Consider the following 27,275-nt stretch of genomic DNA (forward strand, 5'->3'; position numbering starts at 1 on the left):
AGCCCAACCAGATGGAGTCTGGCTGTTTTGATTGATTGATTGATTGATTGATTGATTGATTGATTGATTGATTGATTGATTGATTGATTGATTGATTGATTGATTGATTGATTGATTGATTGATTGATTGATTGATTAGTCTCTATTACAAATATATTAAAAAAGACAAAGAAAGAGAGAAAAAAAAAGTCATATAAAATAAGTAACACATTATAGTGTCCTAAAAAACAAGTCCCAAACAAGTATTTAAGTCATAAACAAAGTCTGGCTGTTTAAAAGACATTGAAGAAACAACAAAGAGCACAGAAAACAATACATACACTCCGTTTTCAAATAAATACACTTTGAGAGACCTAATGCTGCTGTTCTACATGTTGTTTACAGACCATCAGCCTTCATTGTGATGCACAGTCCCATCTAGAGCACTCACTATCCGGATTTGGTAATCTTGAAAATTTGGATTTGGATCAGACTGATCCAATCCAACTTTGCGTTGAATAACTGGGATAGAAGTAAAACGGATTACGTGATCCAGGATAGCAAAAAAAGGGATTTCAAAATCCGGATAAATTTTATCCAGATTACACCTTTTGAACAACTGGGCCCTGGGCCAACATTTGCAAAACATGTTCAAAATCAATATGACGCTGCTCCACCTGACTCGGCCCAGTCGGATTTTGGATAATGGATTGGATCAAATCTTGAAAATGGGTTGTTCAAAACCAAAAACGGATTCTGAGATCGGATTAGATCACGTAATCCAATCTTGGTTTTGATCTGGATCAAACCCTCAGTTTGCGTTGTTCAAAACTTTTTAGTAGGATCGGGATAACTTTGATCCAAAAAAACAGGATTATTCTGATCCCAGCAGTATGGTGGATTCAGGGGGGATTTCAGGGACAAAATGTGATTTAAATTAAATTCAAACTGGTCAAATAAACAATATTCATAATGTAGTATATATACATTTATTGGTTTATATTTTGCACCTAATTTTAAACCATAACAGTGATTAGTAAATAATGTTAACTTTTGAATATTCTACAACTGAAAAACTTTTCACCAACTACTTTTCCCTAAACTGAATTTAATGAAATTTGAAGTTTGAATTTTAAAATTTGAAGTTTGAATTTTGAAATTTGAATTTTGAATTTGAAACACATGGGGAAATATTCACAATTTCACTAATGTAGCCTACTGTATATTTGTATATTTATCTGTAGGCCTATATTTATTACATTTATTTTAACAGCCCAACCAGATGGAGTCTGTGTTTGAAAGACACTGAAAACGGAGTGTATATGTATTGTTTTCCGTGCTCTTTGTTGTTTCTTCAAATAAACACACTGTGAGTGAGCCCATGCTGCTGTTCTACCTGTTGGTTACGAACCAATTAGCCTTCAGTGTGATACACAGTCTCATCTAGAGCACTCATTATCCAGATTTGGTAATCTTGAAAATTTGGATTTGGATCAGACTGATCCAATCCAATTTTGCGTTGAACAACTGTGATAAAGATTACACCTTTTGAACAACTGGGTGTCATTTATATCGTATTACACTGTTGTAGTTACACGTTGCTACCACAGGATGCCGCCATTTAATTTTGGGAATGCTGCTTTTAATATTTGACGCTTCGCCTCGTACGTATGTTCCTCTGCGGTTCCCGTAATTGTAGTACAAACATGGCGTCCGACAGTGATAGCGACGAGGACTTTGTGACTTATGGAACTCCTCTGGAGCCTCTGGAGGAAGGTAGATTTGATTTCAGTGCCTCGACCACCCGCCCGCTGGTACCGACACACGTCCTGGTTCTTTCAGGGGTTCAAGTATTAGTAGTTGAGCTGCGACAAGTCGCTACGGGATGCTAAGCTAACGAGCAGATAGCTACCTGCAGGTCCGAGCTGTTAGCATTCCCTCCTTGGAAACCAAATCCGATCCACAATCCTTCTGTTTAACGGTCCCGAACGTGCGGGTTAACGTACCAACGGCTGTTTCCATTCATGTCCATTTATTCGAACCGCAACCTCCAGTTGTTTATCCGGTTGATAAGAGACATACATTATCAAATGATTTCGTGCTAATCTTCCCTACACTGTTTAAATAGGCTACGTCTTCTACCGCTAATATGACGTGATATTTTATACATATTATTAACTTACTGGTCCAGCGTACTGAGGCACATTTTCCAGTAAGCGAGAGAATAAAGTAAACCAGAGTTTTGTGTCGAGTTTGGTTCAGGGTGTGTGGGTGTTTCTTCTGTTATTAAACTCACTGTAAAAGCTGTGTCAGAGCGAGCGATGAAGCACAACTTTACTGTCAGACACCACATCATTTGTGAAACATACACAATATGATTAACTTATTAATATTCCACATATCATATTCATCCTACTGTAGCCTACATTCAACACCTAAATGAATAAGGTTAGATTCAGGATATATGATCTGTTGTGGTATGTGTGTGTATAATGTGTGAGTCTTTTATGTGTTTGCTGCAGATGAGCCTTTGAAGAAGCCCATCCCGCTCCATGAGCAGACAGTCAAAGATGAGAAGGGAAGATACCAGAGGTTCCATGGGGCCTTCACCGGAGGGTTTTCAGCCGGTTACTTCAACACTGTGGGCTCCAAAGAAGGTCATTGCTGCGTCACCTGTGTCATTCTTTGGCTGATGTTTACATTATGATAAAATGTGCCTGCTTATGTGTAAAATAATTATCTCCCGACGACCTCTAGTCTCGGTTTGTCTGAAACTTTTAATGAACATTTATTTAAAACGTGATTGTTGTGTGTTGTGTTTTCAGGCTGGGCTCCATCAACCTTTGTGTCGTCACGGCAACAGAAAACTGGGAAACATCATACCAGGCCAGAGGACTTCATGGACGAGGAGGTAAAACACATAGAGGGGGAGGAAGAAGAGACTCATGTTGAAGGAGTGTCCTCACTTCTTGACCCAAATAAAGATCACAGCTGCTGGTGTGTCTGGGTCAAGGCGCAGAGACACGACTTTCCTCTTAATGTCCTCTGAGGAGAACATGCACATTTGTGAAGAAACATTTTAGGATTATGGCGATTTCATGTTGTTGGAGCTATTTATTTATTTGTAGTAGTTAGTGCTGTTTAGTTTAGTATTTTGTTTAGTGAGTATTTAGTTTTGGTTATTCTCAATCAATTTATTTGATTTCATTATGATTAGATTTCTATTAGTATTCTAGTTTATTATTTGTTTAGTGTAGGTGTTTTCTTGTTTATTATTTGTGTTTTGTTTCATTTGGGCACGGTAGGAGGGCACTTGAAATTATATAGGTAGGCTGTCGGTAAGGGATCAGCATGCACCTGGGTGGGCAAATGGTTTTTTACCGGAGCGGGAGAGGCACAGGAATTTTCTTTGTTCTTTGTTTGCTCGCTTTTTGGTTAAATAAACCACAATTTTTGTTGATGGTGCAACAGTGGCCCTTTGATTTGTATAATTTGAACTTTGATTTGAAACTTTGATTTGTTGACAAACGGCTACTACACATGTAATATGTGAATTTGTTTATCTGATACTAAATGAAAATAAATAAGTAATTATAGTTTGTGTGGTTGTGCAACAGGACTTTGGTGAGCATGGCATTGCTCCCAGAGAGATCACCACCAGTCAGGAGTTCACCTCCAGCCGCAGAGACCAGACCAGAGAGAAGGCCAAGGCCGTCCACGCTCAGAGCGCCCTGATCCCTGGAGACACGCTGCTGGAGGAGCTGATCGCACCAGCCAGGTGACAGACCACACCCACAACCAGGGGCCCTTCACTGAGCACCAGGGGGCCAATCTATGGGAGCCAAGGGCCCAGGTGACATGTACACTGAGTTGCTCTGTGGTGTGTTGGTTTTGTCTCTCAGGTCTTCCATCGGTGTGGAGCTGCTGAGGAAGATGGGGTGGAAGGAGGGTCAGGGGGTCGGGCCTCGGGTCAAGAGGAAACCTCGTCAACAGCACACTGGTTTGTACAACATCACATGTTTGTTTATAAGTTGCTGAAGTGAAACTCCACCCATTTGTATATTGTATGTGCTAGGGCTGACCCGATTATCATATTTTCATAATCAAAGCTTCGCGGACATAAAATCGATTTTAATCGAGCGACCGTAACGTCCGACCGGGGGGGGGGTCGTAGCGGGAAATGACTAAAGTAATGGCACACAAACACTGCATGTCTCCAAAATCAGGCAGGTTTCCAGGATGCCAAGTCGCCTACTCATTTTAATGTAACAATTGCCGATGAGAACCGGTGTCAAAAAGGAAAAAAGGAAGGAAAAAAAAACAATCGATCACGGACTTAAAGATCGATTACCATAACAACGAACGAAGCTTCGAAGCTTCGATTTTTTTGGGTCAGCTGACTCAGCCCTAGTATGTGCTGTGCAGTCTTGTCTGTGTGTATTATATATTTTTGGGGCCAAAGATGAATTTCCACAACAGTGGACAATAAAGATTTTCAATTTTCACTTCAATGTTGTGTTTATGACTTCCTGTGGTTTCGTTTGTGTTCTCCTGCTGACAGATGATGGAGCTAAAGTTTACGGCTGTGCGCAACCCCCTGCTGGTTCAGAGGAATCTGAGGTGAGATGCAGACAGTGCTTTTCACTGCTGAGACATGAGGGCTTAAATAAAGCTTTAATGTTGAAGCTGCTTCGTGGTTTAATATTAATATTTGACCTCCTGTCTCTGCCCAACAGGACGACAACGACGACTTTGCTCCAGAAAATGTGACCTTTGCCCCAAAGGATGTGACCCCCGTGGACTTTAACCCCAAGCTGGGGGTTCAGGGTCTGGGGTACCGTGGTCTGGACCCGGGTCTGGCACTGCTGGGCCAACGGGCCGCGGAGCACATTGACCTGTTCTCGCCTCAGTCTGAGACCAGGAGTCGACTGTTTGGAGACACACAGAGGCGCTCACGCAGAGGCGGCGTGGCCGGACAGGTGAGCTACCTCAAGTTTTTAAAAGCAGAGAGTTAGATGTTGTTCTACTTTCGCTACATGCTGCTGATCTTTGACCTGTAGGCGTTTGGTGTGGGCGCCCTAGAGGATGATGATGAAGATGTATACCACAAAGACTCCATGTCCAGGTATGACACAGTACTGGGAGGGGAGGAGCCTGGAGACGGACTATATGGCTGGACGGCGCCAAAGCAGTACACCAAGAGCAAAGGTAACACTGCCTACAGAGACCTGGAGAGTCTGTAGATGTATGTCGGAGAAGATAGTTGATTTAAAGGGATAGTTCAAAATTTGGGCAAATTTGCCCATTGCCATAATCGCTATAGTCATAGCAGTAGGTTCGTTACCTTTGTTTGTCGGTGCGAGCTATTTCTAGAACCGCTGAGCCGAGAGGCAAGCTGCTCAGAGCTACGCTACGGAGGCGAATGGGATTTCTTGGTTTCCCTCATCAAACTCATCAAATACACAATCCAACAACTCCAAAACGCTCTAGTGGACAAGTTGTGACCTGCACATTCACCACGCTATGAGATAATAACGGAACGTTACGAGATGGAGCTGTTTTAGAGTTAAATTCATGCAAAACCGCTGATGTGTGTTGCCTTCAGGGGCAGTTTTTCAACAAGCAGTCTCTGTATTTACCTAGGAAACAACTCGGTCTCGTAACATTACATTATTATTTCATGGGGTGGTGAATGTGCAGGTCACAACTTGTCCACCAGAGCGTTTTGGAGTTGTTGGATTGTGTATTTGATGAGTTTGATGAGGGAAACCAAGAAATCCCATTAGCCTCCGTAGCGTAGCTCTGAGCAGCTTGCGGCTCTGCTCCGCCGTTCTAAAAATAGCTTGCACCGACAAATAAAGGTAACGAACCTACTGCTATGACTATAGGGATTATGGCCAATTTGCCAAAATGTTGAACTATCCCTTTAAAACAACAACAACATTAGATCAGACAGTTTTTAAGTCTCAAAGGAAGACCCCCATGACACATGATGTTTTTGAGCCGACGGACCAACAAGTCAAAGCTTCTTTTAAACTCTAAACTCTTGAATCTTCAACCAGGTTTAAAATAATGACGTGTTTTATTTATTTGTTGCTGTTTGTAGACAGAAGTAGAGAAGCCTCATACCTTGGCAAAATCCTGGAGGGGTTCACTTTGTCCCAACGACCAGCTGAGGGAAAGACGGTAAGAAACTGTGAAGGCAGAGATGGACTCTGTCTCTGAGTCTCTGAGTCTGTCTCTGTGGAGGATAGACTAACACCTTGTGTCCCTACACAGATCTTCCCTCCTCCCGATCTCCCTCGGGACTACAGACCAGTCCGTCGTTTCCAACCATCCCTCAACGTCTCTGGTCTGTCCGGGATCAGTCCTGCTCTGGCCGAGGCCCTCAGGGTCTCCAAGGGCCACATGGTCAAAGAGGAGCCCCAACAGGGAGGACGTCACCAGCTGGACTCTGGCCAGAGGAGGACCCTGCTGGGAGAGGACGCCCTGCAAGGTAGGAGGAGGTTCAGGTTGTTCGTTGTTGTTAATCAAATGATTCTTGTAGTTTGTTCCTGACTGAGTCCAAACAGGTTAGGACTTGAACTGATCTAAGGTCAGTGATGATGCTGAAACATTCAGGTGGCATCAGGTGTCTCTGTTCTGCTCCCGGATCCTGACCAGGTCCCAGTTCAGTCCTGGAGCTGCTGAAACCTGAAGACCGGGAGCGACTTCTCAACCTCCGCAACACCTCCAACCGTCCCTCCAACCAGACTCCGACCACAGAGTCCAGAGATGCGCTGCGGCCAGGGGGGTCGTCGTCAAGGTCATCAGCTCTGAGCAGTGCGGTGTCTTCCTCCCTGCAGCAGCAGCAGCAACATCATCATCATCATCAGCAGCAGCATCATCATCAGCAGCAGCAGCAGCAGGCTCTGGCAGCGTGGAAAGGCGTCCAGACATCTCAGACCTTCCGGCCGTTTGAGAAGACGCCGAGCAAACAGGCGCGCTACGAGCTCTACCTGAGTCGCCTCAGACAGGGAGATAAAGGTAGGAGTGTCTGTCCCACACCACCCCGTCACACACCGCTGGCAGCCTCGTGCAGGACTCACAGCTGAACCTGGTTTGTGTGTCAGATGCCCTGGAGCAGAGTCTGGACCCGGGGATGACGGAGTGGGAACGCAGCCGGGAGAGGGAGGAGTTTGTCCGAGCCTCCATCCTCTATAGACCCACCTCCTCCTCGCTCTCCTCCCGCTTCACCAGTGCCAAACAGGAGGAGGACGAGGACACCGTGGAGGTCCCCCAGGACCAGGAGGTAGGACAGTACCTGTGGACCACGCCCACTGACACCTGTTAGTTTATACAAGTCTGCTCTGCTCAGGTTATCAGATAACTTCCGGTTTAACTCAGTTTTCAGTCCTGCCACGGTGATTAACCCCAGTAACTAATTAATACCCAGTTGCTAAACAGATCCCCAGATACACAGTCATCCTTTCTACAGAAGCCTTACAAGGACAAGCGGCATGTTTGGCATTTACATGTTGAGTTTATGAGTTTAGTGATAAAAGTGTTGTTGTTTGTTTGTTTGTTTCATGTTTGTTTTGCTGCATCATCAGGGAGATGTTGACGACAAACAGGCGGCCGTCAAGATGAAGATGTTTGGGAAACTGACCAGAGAGACTTTCGATTGGTATCCGGACAAACTGCTTTGCAAGAGGTTCAACGTCCCCGACCCCTATCCCGGGTATGACATCACCCTCATTTCACTCAGTGCAGTGTGTTTAGCACCTGTTCCTGTCTCTGACTTGCTCTGATTGGTCCTTCAGCTCAGGTCTGGTGGGTTTGCCCAAAGTGAAGAGGGACAAGTTCTCGGTCTTCAACTTCCTGACGGTGACAGAGAACAGAGACATGACAGGTGGGTTTACTGGCCGGCACCAGTTCACACCAGTTCACACCAGTTTACCTTAGATCCCTCTCTGCATTTCCGTTTTTCCTCGCAGAACTTTTTCTCCTGCTCATTTTTAAATCAACATGTTCTCTCCTGGTAACATGACCTCAATTCCTCCTCCACCTCAGCTCCTCCAAAGCCTCTGGAGCCGGTGAAGAAGTCGAGGTGGGATATGTCAGCCCAGCAGCAGCAGGGGGAGGAGAAGAAGAAGGAGAGAGACGCTCTCAGTGACATGCTCAGCTCTGTGAGAGAACAAACTGAGACAAAACAGGATCAAAGCGCAACTGCTGCTCCACCTCCACAGGTACAGGTGTCCAGACTCCGCCCACCGAGGGTTCGGTCATTAAGGGGTCGAGATCAGGACACGAGAATCTAATTGGTTCCTTGTAAAGCCACTAAACTGTTTTCTGTTCACAGACAGAGTCGGTGGGTCAGCAAAACTCAGACAAGAAGAAGGAGAGTGATGAAGAGGAGGAGGAGGAGGAGGAGAGCAGGCCTCCTATGGATTTGTTTAAGGCCATCTTCGCCGGCTCCTCTGATGAGAAATCCTCTTCATCAGAGGGAGAGAGTGAGGAAGAGGAGGAAGACACAAAGGAGGAAAAGGGGAAAACGGAGCCACAGGCTGTGAATCTTTTCAACATCTCAAACGTCACCTCCACCACCTCCGTTACCTCAGCAACCTCCTCCTCCACCGCCACCTCAGTTCCCTCATCCACCTCGAAACCCCACCAGCTGACAGGTAACCTTCCTCTCTCTTCCTCGCGGCCTTTTACAAACATAAACACAATCCGTAAACCTTCTCTGACCTGAACGTAAAACCTCTTTGGTTCCTTTATGTTATAAGCCAGAGCGTCACTGAAAAACTGTCAGTATCAAATCTTTACAAGCTGTGTTTGGCGTTTGGATACAGTGAGGAGTTCTGACCACACCAGGTTTCAGACCTGTTTGCTGTCAGTCTGGAGATTTTCCCACACGAGTACTATTCATGTAGCTGTAGTCTGCCTTTGGTGTAATAACCTGAAGAGTTTATTACAGACATTTGGCATACCTGTGTGTGTGTGTGTGTGTTAAGTTTCTTTTACCTTTGTCCTCAGACCTGATTCATTAATGAACTGACAGCAGGCGTGACATGCTGTGACATCATAACTTCTCTCTCTCTTCTCTGTGTTTGATTGTCAGCTGTGGCTTCGTCTCAGGAGGAGTTTGGTCCGAAGCTGCCGCCTCCATCAGCTGCTCTCAGTGAGTCCACAGCATCAGCAGACAACAGAGTAGCACTGTAACAATAGGCAGGATGTTATGGCTGCTCAAACATTTTACAGTCATACTGTTATTATACAGTTTATCATCACAACCTGCTCTGCTATGAACAGAGAGAGAAACCAGCCAGTGAGAGAGCAGGTCACAGGTTACCTAGGTGTCTCGATACAGCAGATCTGTCCTTATAAAATATTACTGACCCAACACTTCCTTGTTGTCTACGAACCATCTGTTAGTCCGTCTCTAACACCCTCCCTCTGTCTGTGTCTCTCAGCTCATTTGTTCCAACTGAAAGAAAATCTGTGAATGAACAAAAAAATAAAGAAAAAAAAGTTTATTTTGAAAAAGGATCAAACAAGCAGGGGTAAACAGAGACTTAGTTGGGGACTGTTACAGCAGATGAATCCACATACACTGCTGTAGTAGGGAATTTAGGCTGCAGAGCAGTGTATGAGTGAGTGTAAACCAGTGAAAACTTGACTGAACTTCACCTGTTTTTCTTTACCTGTCCAGTCAGAGGACGGCCGTCCTCCCTCTGCTCCCCCAGCGAGGAGGAGAGACCCAGGAGGAGGAGCAGAGAGAAGAAACACAAGAACAAGAAGCAGCACAAACACAAGAAGGAAAAAAAGGTGACATGATAAGAAAGAAAATAGGAATGAAATCTACATCGGCCCGTCTGACTCTTACTCTGACAACTTCTTCTTCTTTCTCCTCCTCTTCTTGTTTGACTGTTCCACAGAAGAAGAAACACAAGAAGCACAAACACAAAGCAAAACAGGAGAAGAAGAGTAAGAAGGAGGAGTCAGACAGCAGCTCGGAGGACAGTGACGAGGACGGTGGTGGTGGAGATGAGCAGGTGTTGACGGGGGAGCTGCTCAAAAGGTTAGAGGTCACACAGACACTTAAAGTGATGTCATAACCGCAAAGTGATGTGTTGCAACAGCTTAAAACACATGTAACTGTTCATTTAAGTACCGGTACATACAGTCAGACATTTATTTTCCTTGACGGTTTGTGTTTTTACAGACTGAAGAGTGCGCGATCTCATCAAACTTGGTGAACCAACAGGACGTTTGTCCTCCGTGAGGACGACCAACTCCGTCTGCTCTGCACTCACTGCATTTTATTGTGATTCTTATTTTGAATAATAAAATGTTTATCCTTAAGTCAATATTTTGTATTTTTCTTAGAGATGCTTTCTTACACACTTCTTGTTTAGTGAGTTGTGATGCATTCGGTGTCGTTGGAAGAATGAGGAGAATAAAGAGAGGATCAGGTACAGGATGGAGGATGACGAGGATCTGCCTGCGTTTGACACAATAGTTCCTCGCGCTACTTCGAGAAGCTTTTGAATCTCATTTTAATAGTAGTTCTAGTTTTTGTACTTTGTTGTTGCAGTTATTTAAAACCAAAGGGACAAAGCAGATGGCGTGTTGTTTACAGTAGATACATTGTCTATTGGTTTATTCTGTTACTTTTAGTAGGTCCGGAATCTAGATGATAATTAGTCTCCCACTATATCACTCACACAGCGGATATATCGGACTAGTTTGTAGTTTTGAATTTTCTTAAATTTCAGATTAAAGAGAATAGATGGGTAAAAACACGCCAGGCTGATAAAAGGATCATGTAAACAACACACTGCTGCAACTGAGCAGCTCTTTGAGGTTTTATGTAGTGTTTCTCTGTGTTAGTTTCTGACTTCACCAAATATAAATTGAAAGATCAGAAGAAACATCTGTTGTCTGCTTCCATGGCCTTAACCACTGCATTTCAATCTACAACAAAAAAAATTCTCACATCTAGTTGTTCAAGTGTATACGGATTAGAAAATTAAATAAGTTTATAGTGGGTGTGTGAATTTTGGCAGCATTATTGGCAGTAATAGAGGGCCGCAAAAGCAGATTTTAGGATTCATGGGCTTGGCGCTGCTGTCAGGCTCATTTCCCCGTGATCATCCATCACACTCGAAATCTTCAAATGTCCCACAGCTCGTGAAGGCCCCGTCGGCAGTTGCCAGAGGGACTGTTGCTGTGGTGACCGCCACGCCACGTCGGGGGGGAAACTCTGTTCTCTAACGTCAACTCTTTACGCACAGTTTATGAAATGTCAACAAATATCGACCCGCTGTCGGTGGAGGAGGAAGAGGAGGAGAGGGGGGAGGAGGAGGGAGGTGCAGCAGCAGACTTGAACCGACTGTCTCAGGTAAAACCAAAACCAAAGGCAACTGAAGGTTAATTCATCAGTCAACCCAGCAAGTAGCCAGCAGCTAGCAGGACGGTGGTGCGTTTATTGACAGTGGTCAATAAACAGAGAGGGGAAAAAAATCTTGTAATGTAAATATAAATAGCAGAAACTGAAGTCTGTACCAAATAACCTGAGGCAATGATGTAACGTTAAAAGATAAATGAACATAGCACTCAACGGGTACAAAAAATATAAATAAAGTCAGTATTACCGTAGTGGTATGGACAAGACTAAAGTTGATTTTATAATAAAAGACTATTAACTTCCTTAGAGCTTCCTCTGTAGATGGTCATTGCTGGTGATTACGAATATATTATAAATATGAAGATGATGGCGATGATGATGATGATTGTTGTTGTAACAACAATATTATCATCATAATATGGATAAATACAATAAGATACTTAATGTCCAAGAACAATACTGATGTGGGTGTTTTACACTTGACACTCTGATAAACATGTGTTGGTTGACTGTACTACATGTTTTATATTTCACCTGAAACTGTGCCTGTTACGTGGCTTCCCTCCTGTGAGGAGACTTGCAGCATCATGTGTCATGTATGCAGTTTGTCATACTGCTGAGCTCTCTGATGTGTTCACTGACCTGCAGGTTCCAGTGAAGGTGTTACAAGCTCACAGTGGCACCGTTACTGCTGCTCGACTCTGTTTCAACGACAGACATCTCCTCAGCTGCTCCTCAGACTGCACAGCCATCCTCTGGGTAAACAACTCTAAACAACCATAACCTCCTCCTGCAGCTCTTTAATTCCTCCATCCTCACTGTACGGACATTTCAACCCCCACATACACCCACTTATGTTCTCATATTTGATTCAACATGACTTTTTGAATGTATTTATTATATTACTTTTTTCCCGAAGTGCAGAAGTTTACATTTAGCTTCACCAGCTGGTGGCTGTTTAAAAGCACAAGGCTGTGACTCAAAAACAATACATACAAATTAAATGTTATAAACATATGATGAAAAAAATATATGAATAAATATATACATCAGGCAACAAAAGGGAATTATGAAAGAAATGTGTTTTTCTTCATCTTCTGTAATGAGGAGAATGTTAATTCATCAGTGTGAAACAGTGGAGCAGCTTCTGTTGATGTCCTTTATTCATGTTTTTCAATTGGTTAATACTCATCAGCTGTGATGCTGACAGAAAGCTGCTGACGTCCTGTTGACCTTTGACCTGTGCAGGATGTGGAGAGCTGCCAACCTCTGAGGAAGTTTGATGGAGTTCATGAAAAAACCATCACTGAATGTGCTGTGATCCCAAACAGCAACAGGTGAGCATGAGCTGAAACACACACCTTCATCCTCATCCTCATCCTCATCCTCATCCTCATCCTCATCCTCATCCTCATCCTCATCATCATCACTCTGTATGTACATCAGGATGATCACAGTCTCCTGGGATAAGACGATGGTGGCCTGGGACTTGGAGACAGGACAGACTCTGGTGAGTTTTCTGCTGCACAGTTGCACTCTGGGGTTTCAAACTGGCAACCTCCCACGGCCCCGGTCCTGTTCCTCTGGACTGAAGAGATGATTATTACTGATGTCAGGAGGCTCTCGTCTGCTCTCTTACTCTGTTCTGTGTTGTTGTGTTTCATCTTCTTTTGTTTACATTTATTTCATAATACAAATGTGAATTAATTTTAGGCAAAAAGTTTTTGTTTTGCTGGGAAATGAAAGAAGATGAGAATTAGTTAAAATAAAAAGTTTTTGTATCCAAAAATAATGATGTGGGAACCACACTGCTGCTAAAATCATTCTAGTAGAGAAGAACTGACATGATTCTTTAAAGCAGAAGTAAGCGATCCGGTCGTTTTGGCTAATGCTGCGTTCCAGGCAGGCTTTTGAAATCGTAAATTACAGCTTCAAGTCACAACTTACGACTTTTGTAGCGTTCCAGGCAACCCACTCGTGTTTTTCCGACCTGTTTTACCTGTGAAAGTGCACTATAACGGCCACTCGTAACTTCCGACCCGTGAACTCGTACCAGATCGAACTGGTACGACTTCACAGGTCAGAAAAACACGAGTTACGAGTTTCCTTGAACGCACCATAACAGTCCTCGTCCCTACGTCACCACATTCACGGCGTCCCTTGGCTGCACACACAGCCCTGCATGCCGTTCTCTCTCCTCATTGGATAAAAACTGTAGGATACGAGAAAAGTTTTCTCCTCGGCTCAGAGCAGAGCAGAGGGACTGAGAGACCCGTGTTTCGGTCCAAACACTCTATGTAAGTGATTGCTGTCGGAAGATATAACTATTTAAGACTTATATTAACACAAATATATCACTTACTTCTGCTTTAAGTTTATTAACAGACTGCTTTACTGATAGAAGAATAATATTGATAAATTATTGATCATAATTGATCCTTTGAAGTTTGATCTGAAGATATCACGTTGTGTTTTCTCACTCACCAACCACCTGATCAACAAAACTTAACCAACACAGGTCTATGAATTGATTGACAGTTATTATGGAGCTGAACTTACACTGACTGAGCTCTGACTTCCGTCTCACAGTGGAAGTGGAGTCACGGCGGCCTGCTGACCTCCTGCAGCGTCTCAGCTGACAGCCGACTCATTGTCTGTGCTGCTGATCCTCAGAACGGCATTTACATCAGTGATGCAGCGAGCGGACAGACACTGCACCATGTCAGCGGTACGGTGGCGGTACAACCTCCACGCTGTCGGTGTTAGTGTTTGTTTACGAAGGTGAATCCGTCTCCCCCTCCAGGTCATCACCGCTCCACCATAACACGCTGCAGGTTCGACCCTCAGAGTCAGCGAGTGGCCACGGTGTCAGCGGACCGCAGCATCCGGCTGTGGGACGTGCTGGTCCAGAAGACCACGGTGTCCATCAACAGGTGAGACCAGACACAGAGAAGCTCCATCATCAGTCTCCCTGTCTTATTGTCGTTTTGTGCCTCTCTCTCAGTACACATGGCAACGTCGTCTCCGACTGCTGCTTCACCAACAACGGGCACTTCCTCTGCACGGCATCATGGGACAAAACGCTGAAGCTGTGGGAGCTTCAGGCAGGGGGGTTTCGATCTCATGGCGGGACATTGCTGCAGAGAGGCCATGAAGGCAGTGTGAGCTGCTGCAGCTTCTCTGCTGATGGTGAGACCTCCGAGTGAGACCGTGATGGCTCAGGTCATGACCTCTGAGTAATCAACACCTGTTTCCTCAGCCAACCTGCTGGTGTCCGGCTCCTACGACAGGACTGTTGCACTCTGGGATATGTCGTCGCTGTGCCCCACACTCATCCTCAAGGTGGTGAAACTCATGGTGCTTCAATTCACATGTTGACATGACCAGTGACTGATAGTGTTTGTGTGACAGGGCCACGGTGACTGGGTGACAGATGTGTCAGTCAGCGCAGACAGGAAGTGTGTTGCCTCTGCCTCCAAGGTACTGGTCCAGTGAACAACTAATCCACTGCTCTTGTAATGTACAGTATGTTTCTGGGAGAAGAAAGATTGCAGATGTTAAACCAGATGTTGATCTCAGACATTCACTGTCCTGCTGTAGCTGTTTGACCCTCGGTGTGTGTCTGTAGGACGGGACTGTCAGGTTGTGGGATGTGGAGAACATGGAGGAGATCCCAGAGGTCATGGAGAAGATGACGACTGAAGAATCAGGGATTCACATCCTCAAGGTCAGGGTTCATGGAGGCTGATGACATCATCACTCATCATGTTGTTATGTCACTGGAAGGTGTCTCTGTTTTGTAGCATCAGTTACAACTTATTGGCCTGTGTGTTTGTGTGTGTGTCCAGTGTGAGGAGTGTGGGAAGCCCTTCCCAGTGTCCAGACTTCAGACATCAGAGCTGCTGACTCAGTGCGTCTTCTGTCGACTCAGGTCACCGTCCAGATATCGACCACAGCCTCCACCTCTCATGTGACTTCCTGTCCAGGAGGTCAGCGGTCAACGGTCCACCACAGAGCAGCAGTTGGTCAGGACTCAGCATCTTGCCCATGGACACGGGCAGAGTTTGGGGACAGTGACATTGACCTCCTGCTAACGCCCCCTACAGGCTCCAGTGTTCACTACACAGCAAACAACACACTGATGACTTTCATTCTGAAAACATGGTCACATGATGTTGCACCTCCGGTTTGAAGCTTGTGAGGAGAGAGAGCAGCCACAGCATCACTTCATTCATCATCAGAATATCAACCAGCAGCTGTTCAAATTAGTTTATCCTGGAAATACTCTGATGAAGTACAGTTAAAGTTTGTCCTGAAGGTGGCACGGACAGACCAAACACAGTCATTAAAACTGGAAATTAAGTGAGTTCAGATTTATGAAAAGATGACACTCTGACTGAATTCAAACATGTTTTAATATTATTTTTGCATACAGTACAGTTAATAACAATTCACACAGTGGTTACACACAGAAACTTCTTCTTCTTGCTCAGTTACATGAGCATGTTAGTGTGTGAAGATCTCATCAGCATTATCTTCATAATCTGGACATACGTATATGTCTGTTTGTCCTCACAGACACAAACAAAAACACATCACTGTTTGTTTCTCATGTTAATGTACTGCAGCAGTAGGAGCTGACATGATGTTTTGTCTCTGCTGGAGCCAGTTATATGGAAGCACCAGCAATCCCTTTAACATCTGGTAGATACATCTGGTAGATACAGTTAGTTCTGCTGTGTTGATTAAAGCCTTAAAGAGGAAGAAGAGACCTTGTGTCGTGTGTGAAAGACAACCTTTCTTCCTCATTGACAGTAAAGGAAAAGCAATATGGACGACTGTCCTCTGAGACCGGTGGACATCCACATGTCCGTCCAGTGGAGGCTGTGGGATGTTGGACAAACTGCTGCCGTCCTGCTTGTGTCATGGCATCTGCCTCTTCTCTGCATCTGATCAGCTCCGTCCCCTCGCACTGTTCAGCTCCTGCTCTGACAGGAGGTGCTCTGGTCTCTGTGGTGATGGGAGGCGTTCTGGTCTGTGGGATCAGAAGGTTTCTGGTTTCCGTGGTGATAGACGTGCTCCGGTCTCCGTGGTGATGGAGGCGTTCTGGTCTGTGGGATCAGAAGGTGCTCTGCAGCAGACAGTGGCAGCCGCAGCCGGCGGGACACTCGTCCTGCCGCCTGAACCAGTCCATCATGTGACTGGTGTGACCTCCGTGACCGCAGCTCAGACAGAAGTTGGAGGAGCCCCGGACCGCCACGTGGCAGATGGCGCACTGGAAGGTGAGGCGCTTACAGACGGCACACTGAGTCCCTCGAGCCTGACTGCGACAGTGACAGCAGTACACACCGAACTCTGCAGGGGAGACAGAAGGGGAGGGGTCACAACATCTGTATGAGCAGGTCAATCAGTTTCATGTCGTTCAATTCATAAACTCATCTCTGTGATGATGCTGCAGCTCAGAAACCAATCAGGGGTCAGCTGTGAAACTGCAGCGTCTGACATCGGAGGGTTCAGAGCCAGTGGGGAAACGCACCAATGCCTTTGTGAGGTTCAGGAGGACAGGAGGCAAACTTCAGCACATCAGCTTTCTTCTCCCTCAGGCCCCAGCGGTACAAGATCTCGCCGTAACACTTCTTAAAGTCGTCAAACTGCAGCGTGTTGGCCGGGTCCAGCAGTCTGCCGGGGAACAGGAAACCACACCACGGCTTTGTCAGTGACACACAAACTCCTCCCACGTCTGGTTAATCAGAAGTCAGAACTACGTCACCTCTTGTTCATATCGTGCTGCTCCCGCTCTCGCTCACGGGGATCTGTGTAGCCCTGGTTTCCATAGCGATAGTCGTCAGGAGAGGATTCACCCCAGGGGTTCGCATGCTCGGAGTCTCGGCCTGCCAACAAAAACAATATGTAATCTGAACATGTTGCGGATAAACTGCGGTGCAGGATGTGTGTGGCACCGAGGACACATACCTGGGTTCCAGGTTGTGGCGGTGATGGAGTCAGACGTGCTGGAGCAGGAGCCTGAGGTGACGGAGCTGGAAGTGTAGCTGGGCTGAGACAACACACACACATTGCATCATGTCCTGCAGCTGCAATCAGCTGCTTGTAACAAAAACAACAATCCGACAAAGACTTACATAGCGTGAGTGATGTGGGGGGAACATGGAGGAGCGTGACGGGTGGTGTCCGTACAGAGAGTAGCAGTCTGGAGGAGGACCCTGAGCTCTGAATACGCTGCACAACATAGCCAGGGTCTGAACGTCACTCATCTGACTGTAGTGAGCCAAGCTGAAGACACGGAGAGAGTTTAGTCTGAAACTCATCCACATCTTACATCTTAAAAGCTCCAAGTTTTGTTTATTGAACCTGACGACTTTGGGCTAGTCAGATTTTTGTTCTCACCTGCTGTGGAGGCAACTTAAAACAGACATAAAACCTAAAATAAACTCACAGAGTCTCCAGCAGTTGCCGTCCAAACGGGTGTCTGGCCCATGGAGTCTCTGTGTCCGGGTCTGAATCTGGACTCAGGTCCTGATTGGTAGCTGCAGAAGCCAACGCCCACACCTGCTCGCATCACGTCAGAGACAAGGAAAACGTCCTGTAACACTTTGATGTCATTTCAGTGAATTGTCAGTATTAAAGTCTGATATGAAGTCGTCCTTAAATTTTGGATATGAGCTCAATTTGGAATTAGATTCTGATTCTTTTCTTCAGGGGGAAACAGAAGACAAACAAACGAGAAATCTTTACCTTGGCCGCGTCTCTGCGTCCGACTACGAGCGCTGCTGCCGCGTTCTTCTGACACGTTTCCTGGATGTCGTTCACGTTCAGACTGAACAAAAGAAAAACATCACAGACATAAACGAGCTGAGGACTGATCGTCTGACAGGTGAAACTGGACCAATATGACCTGGACCAACATAAGAGGAAGGAGCGAACACCGCTGCTCAGTGCTCAACCACTTACAATGCAGACCTGAGATCAGGACTCAGGTGACCCCAGTGAGTCACATGACTGCGGATATTTGTGGAGCTTTTATCTGATTAAAAACCTCCCGTGAGCAGTGAATTTTATTTCATTGGTTCTCATGATTGGCCTGTTTTTCAACTGAGTCTCTGCTAAAAACACTAAAAATCTATGTAAAGTCTGGGGTGTTTCTGGGGTCACTTTTCTACTTAGTTCATGTTTGTGTCAAATTCTGTCAGTGTATCAATAGGCACAAATGAAAACGATAAACAATGAATCCATTCTCAAAAGCAAACCAGTAAATGATCAGTGGGTTGATTGATAGGTGTATCTCAGGTGTGTGTGAGTCTGCTCTCACATATAACTCTCTCCCAGAGCCTTGTGGACAGGCAGCAGACAGGAGATCTCCTGGATGATGACTTTCCCGGCCAGTTTGATCGGACGGTTGCTGTAGTCCGCCCCCTCTCTCTTTGTCTTGAACCGGCGGGATTTCTGATGGACAGACAGAGACGGACAGAAGGAGGAGGAGGGAGACAGCGGGTCCAGAGGAGACAGAGCACCACCTGATTAAAAGTGGTCTGGGTCACAAATTACTGAGAGAGAGAGAGAGAGAGTGTCCACACTGCGAGGAGAGACTGGATTGATGCTGTGAGCAGGTCCAGCTATTACTACATCTAAATGAACATCTGGGAGGTTTGACTTGCACAGTTAATGCAGCAGTTTTCATAAGTATCATTAATAACTAATTGAAGGTCAGATGGTCAGAGATCATCCTCCCAGAGTCAAACTGCAGCGCCTACACCTCCGACTGAGGCAGAGAAGAATCAGAGCTTCCTATGTGGACGCTTTGACAGCTCGTAGTGTGAACACAAGGTTAGTTTCCAGTTTATCAACCAACTACTGTGTCGCCCGAGCAGCCAGATTACCTCAGAGAATTACATCAAGACGGGTTCAAAGCCACCTTCTGCTCTGACGAGCACAGGAACTCACCTGCACGTGTTAAAGGTTAGTGAACATATGGAGACACTGGGAGTCAGGAGCAGATTCAGCTCGGTGTCCAGAGCCAGAACAGCAGACATAAAATCCAGCTGCACAACTCCTCTAAATATCATAACAGTCTCTATGTGGCTGAAATTACAAATGTGACTATATGACTTTTTTTTTACTGCTGTGCAGCTCAACTCGAAACTTTGGCTTGTTGACAGCCGGTGTTTGTGAGATTGTAAAGCAGGTCTAGGTTCTATATTAATACTGTGAAAGTATCGAAGCCTCAGTCCGCAGAAAAATGCAAACAGACTGTATTTACAAACTGAGCTTTGAAACCAGCTGTCAGGACTTCTGTGACTTTGTGATGTCACAACAAAGCAGTCACCAAGCCCCGCCCACGTGGACCCACCATCCAACAGGTTTTGGTTTCTTTGAGTGTTTTACCTGAAATCTGCTCTATTTTCAGAGAAGAGAGGCTCAGAGCCTCCTCTCTTCTGATTGGCTGACACCAACCTGTTTTGGAAAACTTAACTGAGATGGTTTTTATATGTGAGAGAAATGGAGCTTTAACATCATTTTAAAATCACCTGACTCCCGTGTGAACAGATATGACGTCATTCTACAGTTAAACATAGATTAACACGTAGTTTGCATTGTCTCGGTCTGTTAGTGAGAGAGACGTCAGCCAATGAGTGACGGAGAAAAACATGTTAGAATCCCAGCGCTGTGAAAGGAGGAAACCTAGACGAGGAGGACGAGGAGGAGGAGGAGGAGGAGGAGGAGGAAGAGGAGGAGAAGTGGAGGTGGAGAAGCGGATGGAAAGATCAGGTGAGAGGAGAGGGATGATGGGTAGTTTGATGAAGGGATAGAGGCTCAGTACCGGCCAGTCACGGAGTGTTTGGACAGACCAGCGGCGGGAGGCAGAGATTGGGAGCTTCTGATTGGAGGAGAGTGAGAAGGAGGAGTGTCCCACAGCAGCACGGGGACATGTGATTGGCCAGAGAAAAACAACACAGAAAAATAAACAAAAGCCCATCAGAAAGATGAAGAGGGTGACATCCACTGTGACACACCAGCAGGCCTCAAGCAGTGCTCAACATTCCCAGCCCACCTGAACTACCCATCAACTCTGTATTTACTGGGAATGTGGAGTGAAGAGGAAACAGAGCTTCACATTTCAGCTTTTTACTCTCTCTGTGTGTGAGAGAGTTACTTAACAAAGTCACAGAATGAGAACAAGACAAATCTGAATTTGAACCTGAACCTGCAACGCTGTAGTCGGACAAGTCAGTTCAACATCTGTTTCAGTAACCAACCCCTAACCCTAACAAATTGATAGACCAATAATATGAAATAATCAGATGCCTATTATTCTGTCCTGACTGGTTCATTAAACTTCACCTACTGATTGTTTAATTCATTGATTAGTGTTCATGTTTGTTTTGTTCTCAGTCAGTGGTTTTGTCTTCAACAACCTTCTGAGCAGTAGAGACAGGGTTAATGAGACAAACAACAGCAAACAACGAACAGCCTTTACACAACTGTACAACTGTGTGTTTGCAGGTGTGTCTCACCCGTTCTTTATAGTAGAAGGAGGAGATGGACACTGTGTCTTTGTCGGAGCGGGTGGGGCTGCCGCTGTACAGCCGCAGGGTGCTCTGAGACTCTGAACGCATCTTCATGGGCGTCAACACTCCACTGTGATAGGCCGACAGAGCTGACAGAGACCTGAACACACACAAACACGCCTTGAAGGAACAGCTGGCCTTTCACGTTGTTTCTTTTGTTAATAACTAATAACTAACTAACTAACTAACTAATAACGGGTCTGACTTGACTTGACATCAGTGGGATGCTTTTTTCTTACCTGGGAGTGGGCTCAGTGGGTGGGACAGAGCGGTGCATGGTGGTTGGTCGGGTGAAGTAAACCAGACAGCCAGTACCACAAAAGCGAGCGCCAGACGTCCGAGGGAACGGGATGTTGGCGTCCTGGAAGACAAAAGAAAAAGTTGATGCCGTACTGATTCCTGGTCTCTTAGCAACACATCTATGACGTTCAGTTGCTATCAGCTGACACACAGTATTAACTCATATCAGCTGTTTTCCCTATTGACAGACTGTTGTGTCCACAGGTGTTTGTTACCTGGTAGGATCCATATGTGTTGGTGACGCGAGGAAACGCCTGCAGCGCTGGAGTGACAGGGTTTGACAAGACGAAGGGACCCGAGGCCGGACCGTCCTCCTGGGTCTGATAGAGGACAAGAGAGCATAGACGTGTTGTGACAAACTGTTGGTTTACAGGGGCAGTCTAACCTGCACCTGCTCACATAGGAGGGGAAATGAGTATTGGAGATACACAACATGACAGAATTTTAGCTCAATGATTGGATGATTGATCTCAGAGTTTCACATCAGTTCTTCTTCTTTTATGTTTTAAGTTTTACCTAAATAATTTCCTGGTTTTCAGCTTAGAATCAGTTCAAGTTTATGCGTCAGTTAATGCATTGTGTGAATATGCGTGTGCTCTCACCATGTCAGACTCCAGACAGGAGACCAGCTGTCGGACACACGGCTCCAGACAGTTCTGGTTCCTCTTCACCTTCTGCAGAGACGTGTCCGTCAGGATCTGAGCAGAAAGAGAAAGAGAGGAGTCTCATCGTCATCGTCATCCTCGCAGCTTAACATACCTGTCAGTGTGCTGTGGCGCACATCTGTACCTTCTGGATCTTGATCTTCATGGCAGAGGGAATGGTGGTCGGTGAGACGAACTGGAAGGTCGGTGCGGCGTTGTTGGGATACTGGGCGGGAAACTTCACCACCAGGTGAACCTGATGGCTGCCGAAGTGAGCCGACACCACACAGCTACGGTTCACAGCGTCCATCTGCACAGATCGATCAACAGGTTCAATCTTTGTGGTCCAGTGTCCAAGTTAAAATACTCATTCACTGCCAGAGTTTTTTTCCCTCAATGTACAGCCAGTGCCAGCACTTTTGAGGATTTCTACTACTTTTCAAATAGAATATGTTGTGCTATGACTAAAATGACACAGAATATCTCAAATGAAAGGGGAGACTCTCTACTTTCACCAGGAAAAGAAAAATGAGTTTGTTGCATGTTCTGCTTTTTAGTTATCCTCATTTGAATAAAGCATGTTTTCTCCAAATTCAGCATTCTGGGAGGATAATTCTGAGAAAAACAGGTTTAAAGTGAAGGAGAAATTTTTAAGCAGAACTCTCTTTTGAACCTTTTATTTTTGACTTTTTTTTTTTTTTGGCACTGAATGAGTTAAAATACAACTTTTGACTGATTGTCACAGTGACTCACCTCCACATTGACGTTTCTGATCTGCAGGTTGACCAGAGAGAACTCCTGTTGCAGCGTCTGAGGGACACCTGAACACCCGGCCGAGTCCTGACGACCTCCACCGTCCTGGTCTGGAGGGGGGGGGGGGGTGCAGTGTGTATAAATGTGTGCGAACATCCAGTTCATTATGGAAAATACTGTTTGATTCTATGTGTCGCAGTGTGAAATGTTTTCTCACCCTGCAGGCTGTCGGCTGCAGGAGCTATGCTGTGTTGACTCTCGGGCTCCTGAGACGACAGAGACTTCTCCGACTCCACGGTCAGAGACATCCTCTCCATCAGGTCCTCCCCCACGTCACTGACACACAACTGCACCACAACAAAAACAACATCATCATCATCATCATAAACAGATCAGGTTTTGAACTTATCTCTTTGAGGATGACCTCTAACCTTCTGCAACTGAGGATCCACCCTCCAGATCCTCAGAGTCTGATCTCTGGACCAAGTGACCAGCTGGTAATCCTTAGAGCCTGTATGGTCAACAACAATAACAACAACAGTAAACACCTTCTGTCACATACACTATAAAACCCCTAGAAATGACGACACAGACGCAGGGGAAACTGTTATCCTGGCTTAAGGACTGGAAGCAGGTTGTGCTGTGATTGGTTACCTTCTTTCTGTGGCCTCCAGCGGAACTCGAGCACAACATCGTCGTGTCCGACGAAGGCGTGGACGGGACTGTTGAGGTCGAGCGTGCTCCACAGTAGCAGACTGTTTTCTCTCCGCAGCTGAGGAACCATCACTGTGACCAGGCCATTGGAGAACGGCTGTGAACGAACACAAACACACACACACACACACACACACACACACACACACACACACACACACACACACACAGGAAACATGACATGTGGCCTCATCGGAATCCTCTGGACTCTAACTACCAATGTTTGTTAATAACTGATGATACAAATGAAGACTCCTCCTCATCTTCTTCTTCTTCTTCACCTCCTCCTCTGTTTCTACTGCTCTGACATGAACCCTTCCTCCAGTTTTTAGCGTGAGCTCAGGCGTTGATACTCACCGTGTACCTGGCCTTCCACACTGGCACCTGACAGGACAGGATGTTCAGGTACTTCCTGGGCTGTCTGAAATCCCAAAACTACAAACATACACACACACAAAGTAAATTGAGTAGGTAAAAATGTATAAAACATTTCTATGGCATTTCGATGACATCACAATTATTGTGCTTGTGTCACAGCCTCACCCTCACTGAGTTGTCTTGACTTGATGTCGCGAAAATAAACTCGTTGTCTGGATGCCAGTCGAGGCCGTGGATCTTGGACAGGTGAGCTGCCACGTACTCCGCCGCCGTGTTCGGTTTCTGTTCAGGGGGAAATCACACACACACACACACACACACTCAGCTCAGTGTGTGTTTCAGAGAAAGCGTGTTGACCAGAAATCAGTGACTCACTCTTTTATCCCAGATCCGAACATCTCCATCGTGACTGGACGCGAGCAGGTACTGGTTCTTCCTGTTCCACTTCACCTGAGACGCCCCGGCTGCAAACACGACACGCCCACTCTTACATACTTAACAATCAAGTATTTGTGAACATACCATTGGCACATGATGACAACAACAAACAGCACTGAGTGTGTGTGATGTTCTCGGTGCTCCTTTAGATACTCACCAACAGCAGACAGAGCCACCGTGGGCTTACGAGTGTCTCTGTGGACAGAGACACAGACACACATATTTACAGGTGAACTCAGGTGTGTTGACCCAAACAAGCTGTAAATGAACTAAACTGAGGATAATTCTGCTATAGAGTCAAGTCAAGTCAAGTCAAGTCAAGAGTAAATGTTTCTCTCATGTTTAGGTTCGCTCGTGACCTTGTCAACAAAAGAGACAAAAATCGATGAAAAATTTAGAATGGACTTTAGTTTCCAAGCTCAAGAACAAAATTGAACTTCTACAATTTGACAGGCACACGCAGACTCTATCTACTGATGGGGGTCATGTGATATGATCAAAAGCTCCAGAACAGCTGCTGTGAGGACCTTGTTTCCATTATATATACAGTATATATATGTAAATACAGTGGGGAGAATAAGTATTTTATCCCCTGCTGATTTGTTGCTCTTATTTCACTCGATCAAATGTAAATTAATGTAGAACCTTTATATGATTATATTATTTCTGGATGTTTTGTTGATATTCTGTCCCTCTCTGTTAGAATAAACTAACCATAAAAACTATACACCACACATTTCTTTGTGGGGGAGCAAACTTACAAAATCAGCAGGGGATCAAATACTTATTTTCCCCACTGTATATCCATTATATACATATTATTCTGATCATAGTGACGATGTTTCCTCTGACCTGGTGTCCCAGATGTAGATGTAGGTGTCCACTGAGCTGGTGACAAGGAACTCAGGCTCAAACCAGGACCAGTCCAGATCACTAGAGACGGTAAACGTATCACAGTAAGTCAGTGAAGACAGCACAGAGTCAGTAAACACAAAGCAGCAAGTCGGTGAACGTAGCACAGAGTCAGGTATCATACAGTATCACAGAGAAGCGCCTACACATCACAGTGAGTCAATGAACACGCCGCAGAGTCAGTGAATACATCACATAGTCTGTATGCATCAGCTCATATATTGCAGTGATCAGGTGTGTTAGATTTCCGTGTGTAGTTACCTGATGACCCGAGTGTGTCCCTGCAAGGAGGTGTGAACCTCTCCACAGCCCTCCCTCCAGGAGTACAGATCCACACGCTGGTTACTCTGAACACACACACACACACACACACACACACATAGAGACAAAACATGTTTGTGGTGTTGTTCATGTCGAAATTAGTTTTTATTTATGAGTCATCAACACAATTTGTTCACACTCACAGAGGCAGCGAACACGTGGGACTCGGATCTGTGGGGGTTCCACTGGACCGTCCCCACATCCCACTTACTCTGTCGGCCAATTTTGCGAGGAGGTTCAGACGGAGCCTCCAGGTTGACCATGTACAGGAAACGCCGCCTGAGGAACCAGGGGAGGAAGAAGAAGACACGTGTAAATATGATGAGTATGTTTTCAGATTTTTAACTTTAATCTCATTAAATCTGTTCTCTGCTCCGACACTGAAGGGCTGTGTGGCGTGTTCAAGTGCCTAAACCCACCCAGACAGCACAGCGTGGGAGCCCAGGCAGTCCACCGACATGGCAGTGGCCTGAAAACACAGGAGGAGAAGGAGATGAAAGAGGTGACAGGTGATCTACAACTTTCTACTCTACATGATAACAGCTGAAAAGAAACAGGAGACATGTGATTTATTAATCTGCTGACAACCTGGAGCCTTTATCATCAGCAACATCAGTGAAGTTGCCAGTCGTGACTGATCCTCAGTGTTGTTGTGGTGTCTCTGTCCTCAACAACTGATTTGACTGCACATGAAGGTCTGACAGAAGAAGTTCGATTCAGAGTGGCAACGACTAGTGGCAACGGAAACATAATAAGACTTACCGTAACTTAAGTTTTCTACATCTAATGTTGTTTGAGAACAGAATTTACACCTCAGACTAATTCCCACATAAATGAAACCTGTTGTGTTCGGGGCCTCTTGGCGTCCAATGTCCCTGGGGATCCCACCTCCATCTACACTGGTTTAATTAATAACTCAGTTTGGGGGGGAAACACTAATTTAAACCAGAAACTAAGATAAATCACCTAATTAACAAATGATAGAAAACATGCAACCTCCCTAATGCTACTCAGATAATCTAATGACCCTGAGACCTTCTCTGTGATTTTGATGCTGATTTATGAAAACATGGAGGTTGATTTTATGTATTGTCAACCGTTTTCAGATGAAACAATGAATTGATCAATCAGGAAAATGATCAGCAGAAAATCAATCTGTTTTTCATTTACCCTGAGTGATTAGTTGTTTAATTGTGTTCAGTTTCAGCTCTGAATCTGTGGAATTAATCTGCTATGTGTTTCCGCTCAGTATAAAACTGTTGTTTAGTCTGCAACGCCCCAGTCTTCCTCTCTGGACAAAGCTGTGACGTCTCCATATTTGGACTGAATTGATCATTTGATTGAGGTCGCTGAGATGAACGAGAACTCGGTGTCATTTTAAACTTGTGTGGGTCGTAGTTTGAAGTGTTTGACGGTGTTTAACGGGGCTTTCCCCGCTCTCAAACTGCCCTCCACTTGTACACCTGCACACAGGTGTCGGTCTCTTCGACCACACCGTAGCTTTCGACAGAAATACCTGGGCATCCCGAAACTCCACCACCACATTCTCGCTGCTCCAGCGAGCCGCCATCTTCCTCCGTCTTCTACCGTCAACAAAACATCACGTGACCGCAGGAACCCGAAGCTGCGTTCCAGGGCAGTGGGAAAACGGGAAAACAGAAGTGCGAGATGAGCTAACAAAGATACTCTATTTACTAACTACGCAGGGAAAATGTCTTTATGGATCCTTCACTAAACTTCGAGAAATTCAAAACTACCACTTGTCCCTGGCACAAATCAACTGACCTCCACATAATCAATATGCTAATCAACAATCCATAATCAGTGACCCATAATGTGAAAAACAAAACGATATGAAGC

The 27,275-nt window shown here is 45.4% G+C and overlaps 3 protein-coding genes across 4 annotated transcripts; 2 read left to right on the forward strand and 1 right to left on the reverse strand.

Annotated features, from left to right (window-relative positions):
* Positions 1-1,652: 1,652 nt before the first annotated feature.
* On the forward strand, positions 1,653-10,323 carry gpatch1 (G patch domain containing 1). Its single transcript, XM_085768262.1, has 20 exons — positions 1,653-1,755; positions 2,502-2,636; positions 2,805-2,890; positions 3,597-3,757; positions 3,882-3,997; positions 4,541-4,599; positions 4,716-4,958; positions 5,040-5,187; positions 6,086-6,165; positions 6,259-6,475; positions 6,643-7,005; positions 7,092-7,270; positions 7,572-7,699; positions 7,782-7,870; positions 8,032-8,207; positions 8,321-8,642; positions 9,083-9,142; positions 9,674-9,789; positions 9,900-10,042; positions 10,187-10,323. Exons 1-20 carry the CDS (start codon positions 1,686-1,688, stop codon positions 10,218-10,220), a joined length of 2,925 nt encoding a protein of 974 aa, XP_085624388.1. The 5' UTR covers positions 1,653-1,685; the 3' UTR covers positions 10,221-10,323.
* Positions 10,324-11,231: 908 nt separating this feature from the next.
* Positions 11,232-15,484, forward strand: LOC146990067 (uncharacterized). Its single transcript, XM_085768294.1, has 11 exons — positions 11,232-11,365; positions 12,020-12,130; positions 12,620-12,708; positions 12,818-12,881; positions 13,961-14,099; positions 14,175-14,304; positions 14,376-14,560; positions 14,631-14,713; positions 14,783-14,851; positions 15,000-15,098; positions 15,220-15,484. The coding sequence occupies exons 1-11, from the start codon at positions 11,267-11,269 to the stop codon at positions 15,343-15,345; spliced, it is 1,194 nt and encodes a 397-aa protein (XP_085624420.1). The 5' UTR covers positions 11,232-11,266; the 3' UTR covers positions 15,346-15,484.
* A 119-nt stretch (positions 15,485-15,603) lies between these two features.
* Positions 15,604-26,993, reverse strand: wdr59 (WD repeat domain 59). 2 transcript variants are annotated; one of them, XM_085768273.1, is made up of 27 exons: positions 26,932-26,993; positions 25,835-25,884; positions 25,559-25,694; positions 25,356-25,441; positions 25,035-25,115; positions 24,340-24,377; positions 24,120-24,208; positions 23,910-24,026; positions 23,724-23,801; positions 23,307-23,463; positions 23,084-23,163; positions 22,870-22,999; positions 22,653-22,762; positions 22,045-22,209; positions 21,858-21,953; positions 21,471-21,575; positions 21,195-21,316; positions 20,902-21,055; positions 20,208-20,264; positions 18,699-18,832; positions 18,125-18,206; positions 17,826-17,938; positions 17,512-17,662; positions 17,345-17,426; positions 17,142-17,262; positions 16,908-17,050; positions 15,604-16,726 (listed from the first exon to the last, which is right to left on the reverse strand). In XM_085768273.1, exons 1-27 carry the CDS (start codon positions 26,983-26,985, stop codon positions 16,491-16,493), a joined length of 2,967 nt encoding a protein of 988 aa, XP_085624399.1. In that variant the 5' UTR covers positions 26,986-26,993; the 3' UTR covers positions 15,604-16,490. The 2 variants fall into 2 exon arrangements, with proteins under 2 accessions (XP_085624399.1, XP_085624407.1); XM_085768281.1 differs by lacking the exon at positions 20,208-20,264.
* Positions 26,994-27,275: the final 282 nt, after the last annotated feature.

Source organism: Trachurus japonicus, chromosome 3, assembly GCF_045865225.1.
Source record: "Trachurus japonicus isolate A0001 chromosome 3, Traja_1.0".
Taxonomy (NCBI): Eukaryota; Metazoa; Chordata; class Actinopteri; order Carangiformes; family Carangidae; genus Trachurus; species Trachurus japonicus.